At 35.4% G+C, this 15,687-nt stretch overlaps 1 protein-coding gene across 5 annotated transcripts in view; it reads left to right on the forward strand.

Annotated features, from left to right (window-relative positions):
- PTPRC (protein tyrosine phosphatase receptor type C) overlaps nucleotides 1-15,687 on the forward strand; it is a 139,795-nt gene that overhangs the window by 54,186 nt on the left and 69,922 nt on the right. For all 5 annotated transcript variants that reach the window (XM_036755274.1, XM_036755276.1, XM_036755275.1 and 2 more), the window contains exon 3: nucleotides 14,632-14,655. In XM_036755274.1, the coding sequence (XP_036611169.1) occupies nucleotides 14,632-14,655 (24 nt within the window). The remainder of the gene's footprint in view (nucleotides 1-14,631; nucleotides 14,656-15,687) is intronic.

Below are 15,687 nucleotides of genomic sequence, written 5' to 3' on the forward strand. Positions count from 1 at the left end.
AACATATGGGGAACTAAAGCAGGAAATAAAGTCATAAAGTATTATGAGGCCAGACTACTGAGGGTCTTCCTTCAATACTAGGCTGTGGAGTTTGGATTATATTCTCTAGGAAACTGTTAGTAGGGCTGCCATTGAAAGTATTTGAACACGTCAGTGACATGCTCAAAGTGGTGGTATAGAAAATCTTTTTTTCAGGGGACAGTGTGCAGGGTAAATTGCAGGAAATAGACAGTAAGCCTAATTAGGCTATTGTAATAACACTTAGATTTGTTACTGAGGGTCAGAGCTAGGGTAGTCATGGCAGGAATAGAAAGGAAAGGACAAATGTGTAATATTTTATAAGAAAGAATTATAAAATGAATAAATAAAAATCTGAAGAGAAGCATAAGAATAGGGTGACTGAGTTATTCTGATGGCTATTTGTTATCCAGAATTAGGTTTTATTTACTTTTACCCATTGCCATGTGTTTTAAATTAGAGAATCTGAATGAAAAATTATTTTCAATTGAAACATTGTTCATTTCCCAAAGATATCTACTTTTTTTTTATATTTTTGCCCACTGGTTTGCTCTTAAAATATACTTAAATATCTAAACATATGAGAATAGATATCAGGGGACATTATTACTTTAGCTTTTTGGTTAATATGTTAGGTAAAGGCGATTTTATTTATATTATCAATGCCATAACTTTTTGCAGCAAAAATTCTAATGATCTGAAAATTCCAGCTTTCTCAAAGTATTATCCTTTCAATTGCCTTTGACATAAAATTGTGATTGCTTTAGATCCAGGCACTTTTTATCTGAGCATTTCATATAAATATCAACTTAAGGCAATTGGTGGTTGCCCTATGAGAAAAACTTAGTGTGGGATAACTTGTGGTCTTACAGAACAGAGGTGAAGTGCATCGATCTGCTTCTGTGGGTGAAACTTTGTGAAAAGTACTCCACTTGACATTTCCACATAATAATGACTTTCCGATTTCAACTTCTGTGAGAACTTCATGTGTAATCCTAAGGAGCTAACTAGACCTCAGAACCCCAATCTCCTCCCTAATTAAATGAGGATTACAAAACCCCAATTTACATTATGGGTGGGCAAATTTTATGCAGTGTCATCTTACCTAACTCATTGATTAATGGAGTGATATGTGAAAGAATAATTCACTACATGAATTCTTAACTCTTTTTGGCTCCTGGACCCCTTTGGCTGGTGAAGCTTTTTGTGTCATGAACTCCATTGGCACAGTAGTGAAGCCTAAGCACCCCTTCTCAGAATAATGTTGTTAAGTGTGTGAAATAAAATTCATAGGATTACAAAGAAAATCAATTATATCAAACTAAATTTAACAAAGTATACTTGTTTTTTCTTTTTATCTTTTTAATTTATGAAATAAGACACGCATTTCCATAAAATAGTACCACAGAGATGGCTACCATTAAACATAAATAGATTTATATATGTAAAATTATTCTATACATACTTCTATTTATCAGTTCTTTCTCTGGATATTGATCTTTCTTCATTTGTCCTTTATAATCCCATATAATTCTTAAAATAATATTGCTGTCACTATACAATGTTCTCTTGGTTCTCCTCATTTTGCTCTTCATTATTTCATGCAAGTTATTTTATGTTTTTTTTCTAAAATCACCGAGCTCATCATTTCTGATGTCACAGTAGCATTCCATCACAATCATGTATCACAACTTGTTCAGCCATTCCCCAATTGATAAGTATTTTCCTGCAGTTTACAGTTCTTTGCCACCACAAGGAGAGCTGCTATAAACATTTTAGAACACATAGGTTCTTTTCCTTTTCCCCCAATTATCTTTGGAAATAGACCAAGTAGTGGTATTGCTAGGTCAAAGGGAATAGGTAGGTTAATAACTCTTTGGGCGTAATTCCAGTTTGCTCTCCAAAATGGCTGGGTCATTTCACAATTCTACCAGCAATTTTTCCACATCTCCTCCAACATTTGTCACTTTCCTCTTCTATCATTTTAGCCAGTATATTTGTTTTTAGTGTTCACAGACCCCAAATAAAAGCCCTTGCTTTACAGGGATAAAGCATATGAACTCATGAATAAATACAGTATATAGTACATATACATACATATATGTACTATGCAATAATAAGTATTATTATTAAATCTAATATATATGCATGATCTCAAAGCAACAAAATATAAGTACATTATAATCATAATTGTTCTTGTTTTTTTTGATAATAACATTATGTTTTCAGATATTTATTATAGAGTATTGTTTTCCTGCTCGAAGAAATGCCAAAGTTTTAAAATTAAACTAAACCAATGCTTTCCCTAAAATAATATTCTATAATTGTGGAAATTAAGTGACATGTTAGTAAGAAAAGTCAAAATAATTTTTCATCTTAGAAACAAACTCTCATTGAGATTGTAAAAAAACTAAACAAATAATTGTGTATGTGAGAGAGAGAGAGAAACAGAGAGAGAGAGAGAAAGAGAGAGAGATGGTTCAACATGGAGTGCTGGCATAATTGAAAAACTTTAGCCTGCTGTAGAGAAGTTGTGGTTTTAGCACTGAGATAGGGCTGATTATGCTTGTGCTACGGCAACCCAGTTGCGCCATTTGAAAGAGCTTATGTGCTTAACCACACAAGCTGCACCCCTTCCTTTTCTAAAGGGACTCTGAATAAGAAGAAAAAAACCTAACAAAACAGAAGTGCACAGCCCAGGAGAAACCACATAACCAGTAAAGGCTTCTGAGCTGTGTGTACACACGACTGGCTTGAGAGGAGGCAATTGAAAACTCCATGCTGTTGAAAGTCTGACCTTTCCCCTTTATGCCTGGGTGACTATAAGCACTCTTGAAGGTGAATCAAGTGTACCTGTGTCTAGAAGTTGAGTAAGAGTCTACAAGGCAAAAATCTGTAACCTGTTTGTCAGTTTTTACATGACATTTCCCTCTTTTTCTTTGGTGAGAGTGTTGACTGCTCTCTGTGGCTCTAGTGGACCCTTTTTGTGAAATGTGGAAATGGTTTGTACTTAAATGAATCACCATAAATCTGCAGTCTCAAAATATCTTTCTTTTTATTCTCTTCAATTCTGCAGAGAGCCCAATTTCATGGTTAGGTTGGAAAGGATGTAGGATGTTGCTGGAGATGATTCACAAAAGTGTGACTTGGGATACCACATTTTTATACCAGTCTTCCACAACTGGTTATTCAGCTTTGTTGTTGTTCAGTTGTGTCTGACTCTTCATGATCCCATTTAGGGTTTTTGTGGCAAAAATATTGGAGTGGTTTGCCATTTCCTTCTTGGCCTCTTTTTGCAGATGAGGAAACCAATGGGGTTAAGTGACTTGCCCAGAGTCACATAGCTAATAAGTATTCTAGGATGGATTTAAACTCAGGTCTTCCTGACTCCAGGCCCACCTAGCTGCACTAGTTAGTCAGCAACATTTATTAAATACCTTCTGTATACTAGTCACTGTGTTAAACACTAGGGGACACAAAGAAAGGTAGTGAATAGTCCCTGCTCTCAAAGAGTTCACAATCTAATGGGGAAGACAACATACAAAAAGCTACTGAAAAGCAAGGTAACACAGGATATTTGGAGGGTAGCCTCAAAGAGAAGGTACTAACATGAAGGAGGACTGGGAAAGTTTGTTTTTGTCATCCCTCTCACATTGGCATACCTGTCTTCTACAAGTTCTAACTGTAAATAGTAGGAAAGTTGACTTCCCTAACTGTAGCGGAAAAGATATTTTCAAAAATTTTTATTTTTCCTCCATTATACTGCTAGTTTAAGGTCAAGTCCTTATCCAGTGTCTTATGTCATGGACATGACCCTGAATTTTAAAAGTTTTGCTAGTAGAGGATAAATTGTATGTAGTGTGATATGATGGATAGACTGGATTAGGAATCAGAAGACTTGGTTTCAGATCTTAACAGAGATGCTTACTGGCTATGTGACCTCTCTGAACCTCACCTTCCTCACCTGCAAAATGTGGATAATAATGACACCTACCTTCCAAGGTGGTCATGAAAGTGAAATGATGTTGGTAAAAAGTTCTGCAAACTTTAAAGTACTAATACCACCACAAGCAATAAGGATGATTAAATTCTGAAATGAAAAGACTTTGCATGTTGGGTTAGTGATGGACAATATTTCTGCTGTATGAGAATACACCGAGCTAAGTTTGCCAAGGTCCCTTACCATATTGGTTGTAGCAGGGATTGATCTTTTTGGCTCATGCATCAAATGAATTCTCCTGGCATCTAGGTAGGGGTCGTAATCTTTGTTGGTGGAAGAAACAGCTGTATCACCAAAACCATGGATCCTTGACATACCAAACTAAGTAATGCTGCAAGCATACTACTTGGCCATCTATGCTAAGAAGAATGGGCAACTTCTTATAGGTCCTTATGGCTTATATTTATTTTAAATTTTCCCTAACACTATTAAGCTTCCACTTCTTTATAAATGTAACTTTGCCTCAGTTCCATAATTCCACATTTTGTGGAATTAATTGATAAGTAGCCTCAAGTCATTAGGTGCTAGAATGATATTTAATATGACTTTGATACCATGGTGTTCTGTTGACTGGACCACACCCTTCCCTAGCGGAAGCACTGAATCAGAACTTGTGAATTTCATAGTGAAGTAAAACTTTAAAGATTTTTTCATCCAAACCTTCCATTTTGCAGATAAGGAAACTGAGTCCTAGAGAGATGAAGTGATTTATACACAATGTTACACAATGGCAGAATTGGGACTATAACCTAGATCTCCCAAGTTCAAATATAGTTTTTTTAATTGCCAAAAGATAGGATTTTTTGCTAGATCCACCTTTAAATCACATGATCCTGTGGTCCTAGATGACTTCCAAGATCTCTTGATTCAACAATTTATTAAGCACTTTGTTGACCACCTCTGAAGTACCTCTGGAATATATCATCATGGTTTGGAGGTGACCTTAGTTCTTAAAGCTTCTGTCAGTTCAACATATATTCTAGCAAGACCTAACAAACATGGATGACTGTCAATGGATTGTGTGTCTGTTGCCTGAAGACCAATTTACCTGTGTCAAGATAAGCCTACTATTAGAAGGCTGGCCACTAAGTCATTATTTTAGTTTTTGTTTGGTCATAGAAATTCACTAAGAAGGGATTGAGAGGCTATCTGGTGGACTTACTAGAATTCTGGATCTGGTCAGGCAGGCCTTAGTTCCAAATTCTACTCTGTCACCAGCTGTGTGACTAAAGGCAAATTACATAATGTCTCTAGCTCTTAGTTGCCTCATCTGTACAACTGAGGTGAAAATTTTTGTAGCATCTACCTTGCAGGTTTACTTTGGACTCAAATAAAATCTATGTAAGGTATTTTGCAAATTACAAAGCTTTACCTAAATGTTATTACCAATGGGCTGTGATCTGCTTTGGCAGGGGAACTTACACATAGAATCGTAGATTTTTGTGTCCAGAAATGTTTTTGCTATCCTCATTTGTATTACCACTACTCTGAATTGCTTCTGGGCAAGAACTTTATTTCCTATTGACTGTGATAACTGGTAGGCAAATACATTCATTTCATTTTTTTTTCTCCCTGTTTGGCAGTATACTTTTGAACAATGGATGGGGGCTCAAAGGTTTTCTAGTGTTAGGTCTTCTATGAAACAGAAGCTGGGTGATCCTGGGCAAATTATTGAGCTTCTGGGTATCTGTTTCCCCACTTGTTAAGTAAACTTGTTTTGGCAAAATTAAGAAGATTAGAAATTAGGAAATTAAAAAAAAAACTGTATCAATTGTATCTTCTATCTCTTCGTATCCACTGTAGCACCTGGCACATAGCAGTGACCTGTTAAGTGTTTGCTAATTGATTTGATCCAGTCGTCTTGCTGTCTTACACATTTGCTGTAATCAACACCAAAATCCTGGCTTGAAATTTTGGGCTGCAGATCTAATAGACAAGCAAAAGAAGAGAGAACTTTGCTTAGCATGGAAAAAAGTTTGTTACTCACGTATGAATGGTTCTTACCCTGAAATCTCCTTTCAACATTGTTTACAGAGTCAAGCTTGTGAACAAGCTTCTCTAGAATGTGCCTATGTTTGTTTGTTTTAAATTTGTATTGATATCTTTGGTTTTTACATCACCTACATTTCCTAATAAGATCTTCTTCTGCCCTCCCAGAGTGTCATTCATGCCTAGTAACAAAGAGGAAGAAAAGAGGGGAAAAAAGCAGTTGAGTAAAACTAATACATATATTAATGAAATCTAACTTTATACGTGAAGCTCCACACCCATATTTTCCCACCTCTGACAAAAAGGAACATAGGTACTTTTTATGCCTTTTCTTTGTGATATGGCTTGGTCATTATCAATTCTCAGCAACTGGATCACTTAAAACCAGTTAGCAGTTCTCAAACTGTAGTCAGGGGACCACTTGGAGGCTCCTAAGACCCTTCCAGTAGGTCTACAAAGTCAAATCTAGTTTCATAAAATGTTTTAATTTCTAACATGGTAAATATGTAGGTATAATTGATATTTTAAAAAAGCTCTTTGATCCTCAATAATTTTAAAGGGTGTAAACAGGGCCTGAGACCAAAAAACTTAGTGAACGGATATTTTAGTCACTCTTCGTTAGTAGCACAATTTGAAATTGCTTTTATAATAGTTAGCATAGATGCTAAGGATAGCATTCATTCTACTTTTCCTCATCCTATATTTTATCATATTTTCAGTTCTAGTTAGACTAAAATACTTAAATCCCTTGGAAATATCATTCCTTCCCTTTAAAAAAAATTAAAACTATATCTGCCTTTTGAGATATCATCTTTCATTCAAACTGTTTCTAGGGATATTCTTGCTAAAGTCTCTGATCAAGGACTTAGGGGTGTGACTTCAAGGGTAGCTTTGATATGTGATCATTTAAACATTTTAAGTTGTAAAAGAAACATATTGGGAAAGGTAAATTCAGTAACAATACATGTGTTGGAATAACATGGCTTTGAAGATCAAATGTTCTGTGATCTACATTTTCATCTTTTTAATGTATCTATTCCATTCCTCTGGTGTCTCACAACAGGATTATAATGGGAAGTAGCTCTCTGACAGGATGTGCTGGAGTTTTTTGGGGTTATGGTGCCATCTATTGAGTTCTTAGTAAATATCATCTTGTTCAAGTAATGAAACCAACACAGGACATTTATAGGCTAAGATCAACATGAAGTTGTGGGGTTGCCTTTAATAGCAAATGTGGCGTGACAGTGAGCACACAACACCCTGCTTTAGCCATCAACCATGCTTTATTAATCTATTTGAATCAGCACAAGTACATAGACTAACAAACCCATAGAAGTTTTATAGATGAACCTTAGAGGTTCCCTAGTCCAAGTCACTTATTTTTACAGATGAGGAAACTGAGGCCAATAGAAAATAATTGACTTGCTTAAGGTTCCATAGATAGTAATGGCAGAATCACAACTGGAAACTTAGTTGTCCATCTTACTGGTCAACAATCTTTCTATCAAACCATATATCAAAAGTTTATCCATTTATCAACAAACTATTTATTTATCAACAAACTATTTATCAACAGACAATAAACATTCTTTGAAAATAAGGAATCAGCTTATATACATTTTAGGACAGACAGATTTATTTATATAAGGAAAAGTTTGTTGCCTCATTGTTGTGAGGAAGGAACTTTGCAAAATTCAAACCCCAAAGCACATTTATGATTGTAGCTCTATGCTTTTCTTGTCTATTTCTCTCAGGGAACAAATGAATGTGCCCTGGTTCTATCTCTGCTTCAGCTCATAATACAAGGGGTTCAATCATTACTTTTCCATGATATCAGTCAATCAACAAGCATTTACTAAGCACCTTGACAAATGATGCATCCCCTGCATTCAAGGAGCTTATATTCTAGTGGGAAATAATACACATATGTAAGACTATAGGAAACACATAAAACCAGATACAATGTAGCCTATTGGAAGGAGGAAGGCTCCAGCAGTTTGGGGGAAGAGGAAAGATGTTACGTATCCTCATGATGTTAAAGAAAATTGAGGAAGGCCCTTGTCACATTTAGATGCTCATCCCCCTCCCCCAATGGCAGATCAATGGACGGATATGGACAACAGACCACGGGCACGGTTGCATTATATTCTGCATTGTTGGCAGTGATATGCACCTTGATGAGTTAATAGCAGGCTTTGAATATTTGAAAGTACAATAGCAAACAATAGAAGTTCTTAAGCTGGTAAACACAAACTAATTTATATCTCTCCCCAACATCTAACCATAGTATTGACAGCACAAATTTTATGTAATCATTATTAGATGAGCCTCATAAACATAGTATCATTCAATAAATATGATCTAAAAATGATGCTCTTCTCTCCCATATTTGAATGTCAATCCATTTTGAGCAGGGATTATTTCTTTCTTTATACTCGTATCCCTAGAACCTAGCACGGTCCTAATAAGCTATTATTAAGATACTTGATTGATTAAAGGCTCTTTTTAAGAGCACCGGTACATAACAAAGTATACTTTACACTGGCTATTTGTCTGTGTAGTGGTTGACATATCACAAATCTTACTCTCTGGGAGTAGAGTGGCAGTGTCGTGCAGTGGGCAGAGAGAGAGCTGGTTTGGAGCCAGGAAGACCTGGTTCCAAGTCTTACCTTTCACACATACTGGCTATATGACTGTAGGCAAGTCATTTAACTTTCCAGTTATCTAGGCAGCTTTTTACTACAGTAAGTTGCAGAATAGAAGCCAATCTGCCTTGTTAGAGGGAGTTTCCTTATCAGAAAATTCTCTATATCAGTGAAATCACTGGACCAGTCCTTGTGTCTATCAGCATATGCAAAAGGAGAGGAACTAAAAAAATAGCCCAGCTCACAAAAGATAAAAGAAAACAAAAATAACACAGAACATTTGTGTTTAAAAGATTCATGGTTGAGAAAAAATGGAATTTGTCCATTGTTTATTTTTACATTCATTCTCCACCTCATTTTGTATGTAAGAAGAATATAAGGAGGAGGAAGGAAATGTGAATGATGTATGAAATGTGTATATGCCTGGCAGTTGGGAGGATGCCATTGGTGAATCGTTGTAATTTTCTTAGAAGAATTAGTTCTTCAGAAAAACCTATGTTCCATAGATGATCAACTGCCAATCTCTAACTAGATTGTTCTATGCAAGCTTCTCCTACAATTATATTATATGTATATTATGTGTATATTACATTATATTCACTTATACTATTATCTGTAGAGCAGTTTGACTTTTTTCCAAATTGGAGAATTCCCATTCTCTTCTAATTCATTGGTGAAAAATATGCATCTGTCTGAAGTTTCTATGTTCTCAGGAACATTCTACTTGCATCCCTCTAGCCCCTGCATAATTTCGTAAATATCTTGGCTTCCAGGGAGATGTCTTTTCTTTTTCTGTTTTGTTTTTCCACTTTGGAATGTTGAAATAATAGGAATTTTTGTGGAGCTGAATAGGTATGATGTCACCTGTCATATTGAAAAGAAGTCTTACAGGGACCCTTATAGTAAATCAGTGTCCTAGATGACAAACTCTATTTTGACCTCAGTGTGCCAGGAACCAGAACTCTGGATATCACTTATCATGTCCTCCTATCCTACTTAAATGGTGATGCTTAGGCCTGGGGCTTTGTTTTAAAAAGCTGCAGGATTTGGTTTGTAGAAGGATTCTGGCCATGAAACATTTTATGGGGAAAATGATTTTTTAATGGTAAGGAACAGCATCTAAGCAAAAGCGCTGAGCAGAGGAAAAAAGACAGCTCCTGAGATAGGGTGAATGCTAACAGTAGATAAATATTGAATATGAGGAGCTCTGTTGCTTGGCAGAAGCATGGCAGCCAATAACAGAACTAGAAAGAAGGAAAGGGAGTGATATTACAGAAGACATTGAATTGTCGTGAATTTTTTTTTTGAAGGAAGAGGCAAGACAGTTCTGTAACATGGTCTTTAACATATGCCGACTTTACTGTTTTTGAAGCAACAAAAACTGTTTCCTGTATGGTATAGCCAAGACACATAGGTGCAAGATGAAACATGCCATTTTGATGTTATTCTTCTATCAGGGTAGGCTTGACTACTAACATAGCAGTGGTGATCTGAGTGTCCACACTTAAATCCTTATCATTTTTCTGCATCATAAATGGAGCTCTTTCAGTCAGTAAATTGTGACTAGGTCTCAAAACCCATTTGGGGACCTAAACTAGTTTAAATATTAGCCTCATCACTTGATATTTCTTTTGACCTATATATTTTTTTAAATTTAATTTACTTTATTTTTAATTTATGGAATAAAACAAGCATTTTGATAATATAGTATAATAAGAAGATGATTACATATGAAACTGCAAATCTATTATGTACAACTTGCTATGCCTTATAAATATAAAAATAAAATTATCATGTAAATTGCTTTTTTTTTCTTTTCTCCCCTCACCCTAGAGTTGGCTACCATTAGACACGAAGAGGTATATATGTATAAATATATATGTATGTATATATACACATACACATATATAGATAATATATAATGTTTTTATACAACTTCTATTTATCAGTTCTTTCTCTGTATGCACATAGCATCTTTCTCCATATATCTTCATGGGAAGTACACTTTTAATCATGCTGATTCCCAGAACCACTTATCAAGAATTTTCATTTTACAAATACCATACATTAGGACAATCTAAATGTGAGGGTTGAAAAGAATGCGTATTTCCAAAGGTGGACAGAATTTGATTGATGTCATTGGACATTCATTGTGAAATAAGAATCGATAAATCATCTTTGTGCCCATGTTCTTCTCCTCAGCCACTTAAAAAATTTCAGAGGTTCAGATTAGAACCTTCATTGACTTGACTTAGGATGTTAATGGATTGTAAAATCAATGTTACTCAGGAGGTCCCAAAATAAAAAAAAAACCTCTCCTACTTTTGTTAATAGGGTTATTTTTCAGGAGATTACCTTTAATAATAATAATGATAACTAACATTTATTCACACTTACTATATGCCAGGTACTTTACAATTATTATGTCATTTGATCCTCACACAATCCTGGGAAGTAGGTGCCATTATTGTCCCCATTTTACAGATGTGGATACTGAGACAAACAGAGGTTAAGTGACTTTCCCAGGGTCACATAGCTAGTAAATGTATGAGGTTAAATTTGAACTCAGGTCTTCTTGCCTCTAGAGGCAGTACTCTATCCATTGCTGCACCTAATTTCTATTAAATGTATGAAAGAAAGTGATAGATAAAATATTACTTGGTAATACAAGTCAAACCCTAAATTGAGTATATTATAGGGTCTATATCATTAGTTTTTAAATTGGAGTCCCCTGATTCTAACATGTGTGTGAAATTGTATGAGTCAAAAAAATTATTTTCAGTAACCTGTTTTCTTTGTAATCCTATGTATTTCATTTCATGGAATTAAAAAAAAAACAACATTTTTCTGAGGAGTACATAGGCTTCACCTGATTGCCCAAGGATTGACAACTCCAAAATATTAAGAACCCCTAGTTTAGAACATAGTGTCAAACATGTTAAGTGCCCCAACCAGATTAAAATGTATTTAGGAAATAGTTAACGAAATAAATTTTAAAAAAGAACATAGGTAATGTTAATATGTACTTTCCTAAGTCAGTATCCAACCCACAGGGATCCTTATGTATGGTTTAGTGTCCCCCATTCCCATCTTGAGTTTGATACTACTAGTCTAGAATATTCACAATTGTAGGTTAGGTTGAAAAATGCCTTCACATGCTTTGAAAGCATCCATCTTATCACTCCCATAGTAAATGAGCTTGAATGTGAATTCATTTACATTTGCACTCATTCCTGTAGTCATTTTTATTAGTTCTGTCTTGCAATAAAGTGATGAAATAGCCCACATTGCTCTCTCCATTTTGTATGGGTGAAGTTGAACCAGAGAAAGGTCAAGTAATAGGGCTAGGGTCAAATGACAAGCTACTGATATCATGTGATTAGAACTCCTTCTCCTTCTTATGTAGGCTGTTGCTACAGCAGCTACTGTTTAATGGCTATCTAATATTAGATACTATTTTCTTCTTTCTTCCACTCCTACATGAGTAGGAGTCAGTTATTTAATCAGTAAGCACTTATAAAGGACCTACTAGGTGCCAGGTACTGGGCTAAGAACTGGGGATGCAAAGAGAGATAAAAGATTGTCCCTGTCCTCAAGGAACACATAATCTAAAGGGGAAGAAAACAAGCAAAAAAAATGTGCAATTAACAGAGGGAAGGCACCAGAATTAAGTACTGAGAAAGCCTTCCTGTAGAAATTCCTTTGGGGCCCAAAATGTCTTATTCTGGTGGCCCATCTTTTGGGGAGTGAGCTTCTCTAAATTCAGCCAGGCTTTTCCTTAGATCACACACTTATTGCCCATCAGAGTTCATGTCGTGATGCCTTTCCAGCTTGGTAGGGCCTTCTAGGACTTATGCTCTGCAGCCATAACCAAAGAGTAAATGGCCCCTTCAGCACCATAATAAGTCGTTGTTATAAGACTTGAGTGAGAACTATTTGTCCTTAAGATCTAACATATTTTTTCATACCCAAGATTGATGTGCTCATTTTCAAAAATAGGTATTTCTATTGGTCATGGAAAAATATTTCTGTTGTAGTCTAAGATGTGGTTATCATGGACGACACCATAAAGGAAGTGGCATTTGAGCTGGTGGGAAGGATTTTAAGTGGTAAAGACAGAAAAGCAAAGAGGGCATTCTGTGAACATGTTTCTCAAGAATTTTATAATGAATGATTAAGAAAGAGAATAAAAAATGAAGAGGAGCTGACTATGGGAAAATAAATATATGAAATAGTTATATAGCTATCTTACAGGAAAACTTCATCACAAAGAGCAAATAATTTGGGCAGGGAGTAAACCAGGGAATATGACTGAAGAATTTTGTGTTATCAATAGAACTTATATCCGCTGAATAAAATATGTAGTTTAAGTCATTGCATGGCTTGGTACAGAATGATCTTTGAATGTATATAGCCTCTTCACTAATCAAGCAATAGCATTTAACACATTTCTACTATGTGCTAGGCATTATGCTAGGTACTGGAGATACTAAGACAAAAAATGAAACAGTCCCTGTCCTCAAAGAGCTTACATTTATCAGGGAAAATGATAAATATAAACATGCAAGTAAATGCAACCTATGCAGTTTTAACTGCCTTACGACTTTTGGGACGCTCTCCATAAACAGTATAAGATAATCTGAAAAAGGGCCACTAAGGGTTGTGGAGCTTGAGAAGGTTTCATGTTGGAGGCAGCATTTGTCCTGAGTTTAAAGAGACCTGAGTATTCTAAGACTCTAAAGTGAAGGGAGAGGCCACTCCAATCAGGGGATCTCCAGCCTGGGCAAAGGTTGGTGTGATGTTGTATTCTAAGAACAAGTAGGCCAGTAGGGCTGGAAGTTTGTGAAGGAGAGTAATTCCCAAAAAACCACAGTATGAAGGACTTTAAATGCTAAACAAAGCCCCATGTATTGAATTTTAGAGAAAATAGGGAGTCGCTGGAATTTCTTAAGGATCTGTTGATACGGTCAGAACTGTGCTTTGGGAATAAAACTTCTCAAAACTGCATGGAAGTTAGATAGCAACAGACTGACGGTCCATACTGAGCAGTCTTAGAGGTTGCCCCTCAGACCTCTATAGAAGAAGTCACCATTTCCAGGCCACATGAAGGTATTATCTCAATAAGTTTTGGAATATTTTTACAAAAATTGCTATCAAGGCCATATTAAACTGGGATTATCAGTTAAATAAGATTTGGAAATAGATGGGCCTCAGATATGATGTAGCCCAGAGGTTCTTATTTTTTTTCGGTCTCATGGATCCCTTTGACAGTCTGGTGAATCTTATAGAACCTGTCTCAGAATGTTTTAAATGTATTAAACAAAATACCTAAGATTACAAAAAATATCTGTTATTTTAATAATATAATACTACTTATATTGACTAGAACTACCAAAATAAAAAAGCAAGTTCCCAAACCCCACATTAAGAACCTCTGACTTTATAGATGAACAAACTAAGGCCAAGATAGGTCATAAAGTCGTTCATCTAGAACTAGAGGAATTTTCTGAAGCCAACTGGTCCATCCCATTCATTTTCTGGATGAGAAAACTGAGATAGACAGAGACTAAGTAATTTGTATTAGAGTCAGGTTTTCAACTTAGGTCCTTAGGTTCTTCTCACTATACCAAATGTCTTGCTCAAAGTCGCACCGGTTTTTAATAGCAGAATTGGGATTTTACTCAAATCGTCACCCACTCACCTGAAAAAAAAAACACCACCCAACAACTTCTATTTTACAGCTTGTCTTATTGCTTATGGTGTAGACAGGGAACACAGACAAAGAAAGAATAATTTTGAAAAATAAAATATAATTTTGCAAAAGTGATATATTTAATGTAGACTTGATTTTAAGAGAAGGAATGGCATTCCAGTAGATTAGTAATGAAAACCTAAAAAGTCCTGCTTGGCTGGTAATGTCTAAGAGATTGTATAAATCTATATACTTTTCTATTGATATATTGTCTTTCTCTTTTACAGGACAAATCACAAATGGCCCAGTTGGTAAGAGCTGATATTTTTGTATTCTTCCGTTATTTGTTTTACCTTTTTATGAAGATTATGTGTTTATTGTTCATATATGCTTCTAAGACTACTAAGTCTGGTGTTCTCAAAATGACAGTTTTCATCCCTAGGAAATACAAAAATCAGAGGGCTTGGGTTCACTGTATATGAGTAATATTCCATATGTAAGCTTTTGTGAACTAAAATTTTTTACACTTTTTATTTCTATTTTTTCCAATTTTATTTATAGACTCCTCTCTCCCTTCCTATTCCTTTCTCTACTCCACTTCCCCCTCTTTTTTCCTTCTCCAAATTCTTCAATTCCTTTTACCCTTTCCCTCTAACTCTCTCAGTCTCTTGCCATGATCGATAATTGTTCTCAATCTCTGATTTTACTCACAGGTCAATATGAAAAAGGTACCGAACTGAATGAACTAAAAACAACCTTAAGGAACACCCCTCAATATTGAAGGAGGTGGTACTATTTATAGGATATGATTGTCATGTCACATCAAATGGGCTTTAAAGTACCTCCTAAATCATAAAGCACTATAGATATGTGTAGTTATCATTGATCCTGCGATCTAATTGTTCTCATCTTTTTGAAAGAATCAAGATAGAAATAGTCCTGAAGTCTCTGTCCTGCTATTATTCCCCAATATTCATTGTTCAATGAACTATTGCACAGGTGGAAGAGATAACTGCTTTGTAATTGAATACAATTATTAAGATTGAAGTTCATCCCTAATGAGTTCACTGAAACCATCTTTGGTACAACTCCTGTAGCTAGCAAAGTAATAGGGATGATCTGTGTCTTATACTTTTCCCACATGATTTGACCTCTTAAATAAGGTTTCTCTATTTTGAAAGCTTCTCATTCCACGTTAAAGTTACAGATTATTATTACAAATTCAAAGAATTATTGCTTTATATAAGTAGTACATTATGAAATTCATATTGAGGGATTGCACAGAAATAAAATATAAGATAATTCTAATTAGTTCAAACAAATGTGTGAGAGGTTCACAATTG

Source organism: Trichosurus vulpecula, chromosome 4 (genome assembly GCF_011100635.1).
Source record: "Trichosurus vulpecula isolate mTriVul1 chromosome 4, mTriVul1.pri, whole genome shotgun sequence".
NCBI classification, from domain to species: Eukaryota; Metazoa; Chordata; class Mammalia; order Diprotodontia; family Phalangeridae; genus Trichosurus; species Trichosurus vulpecula.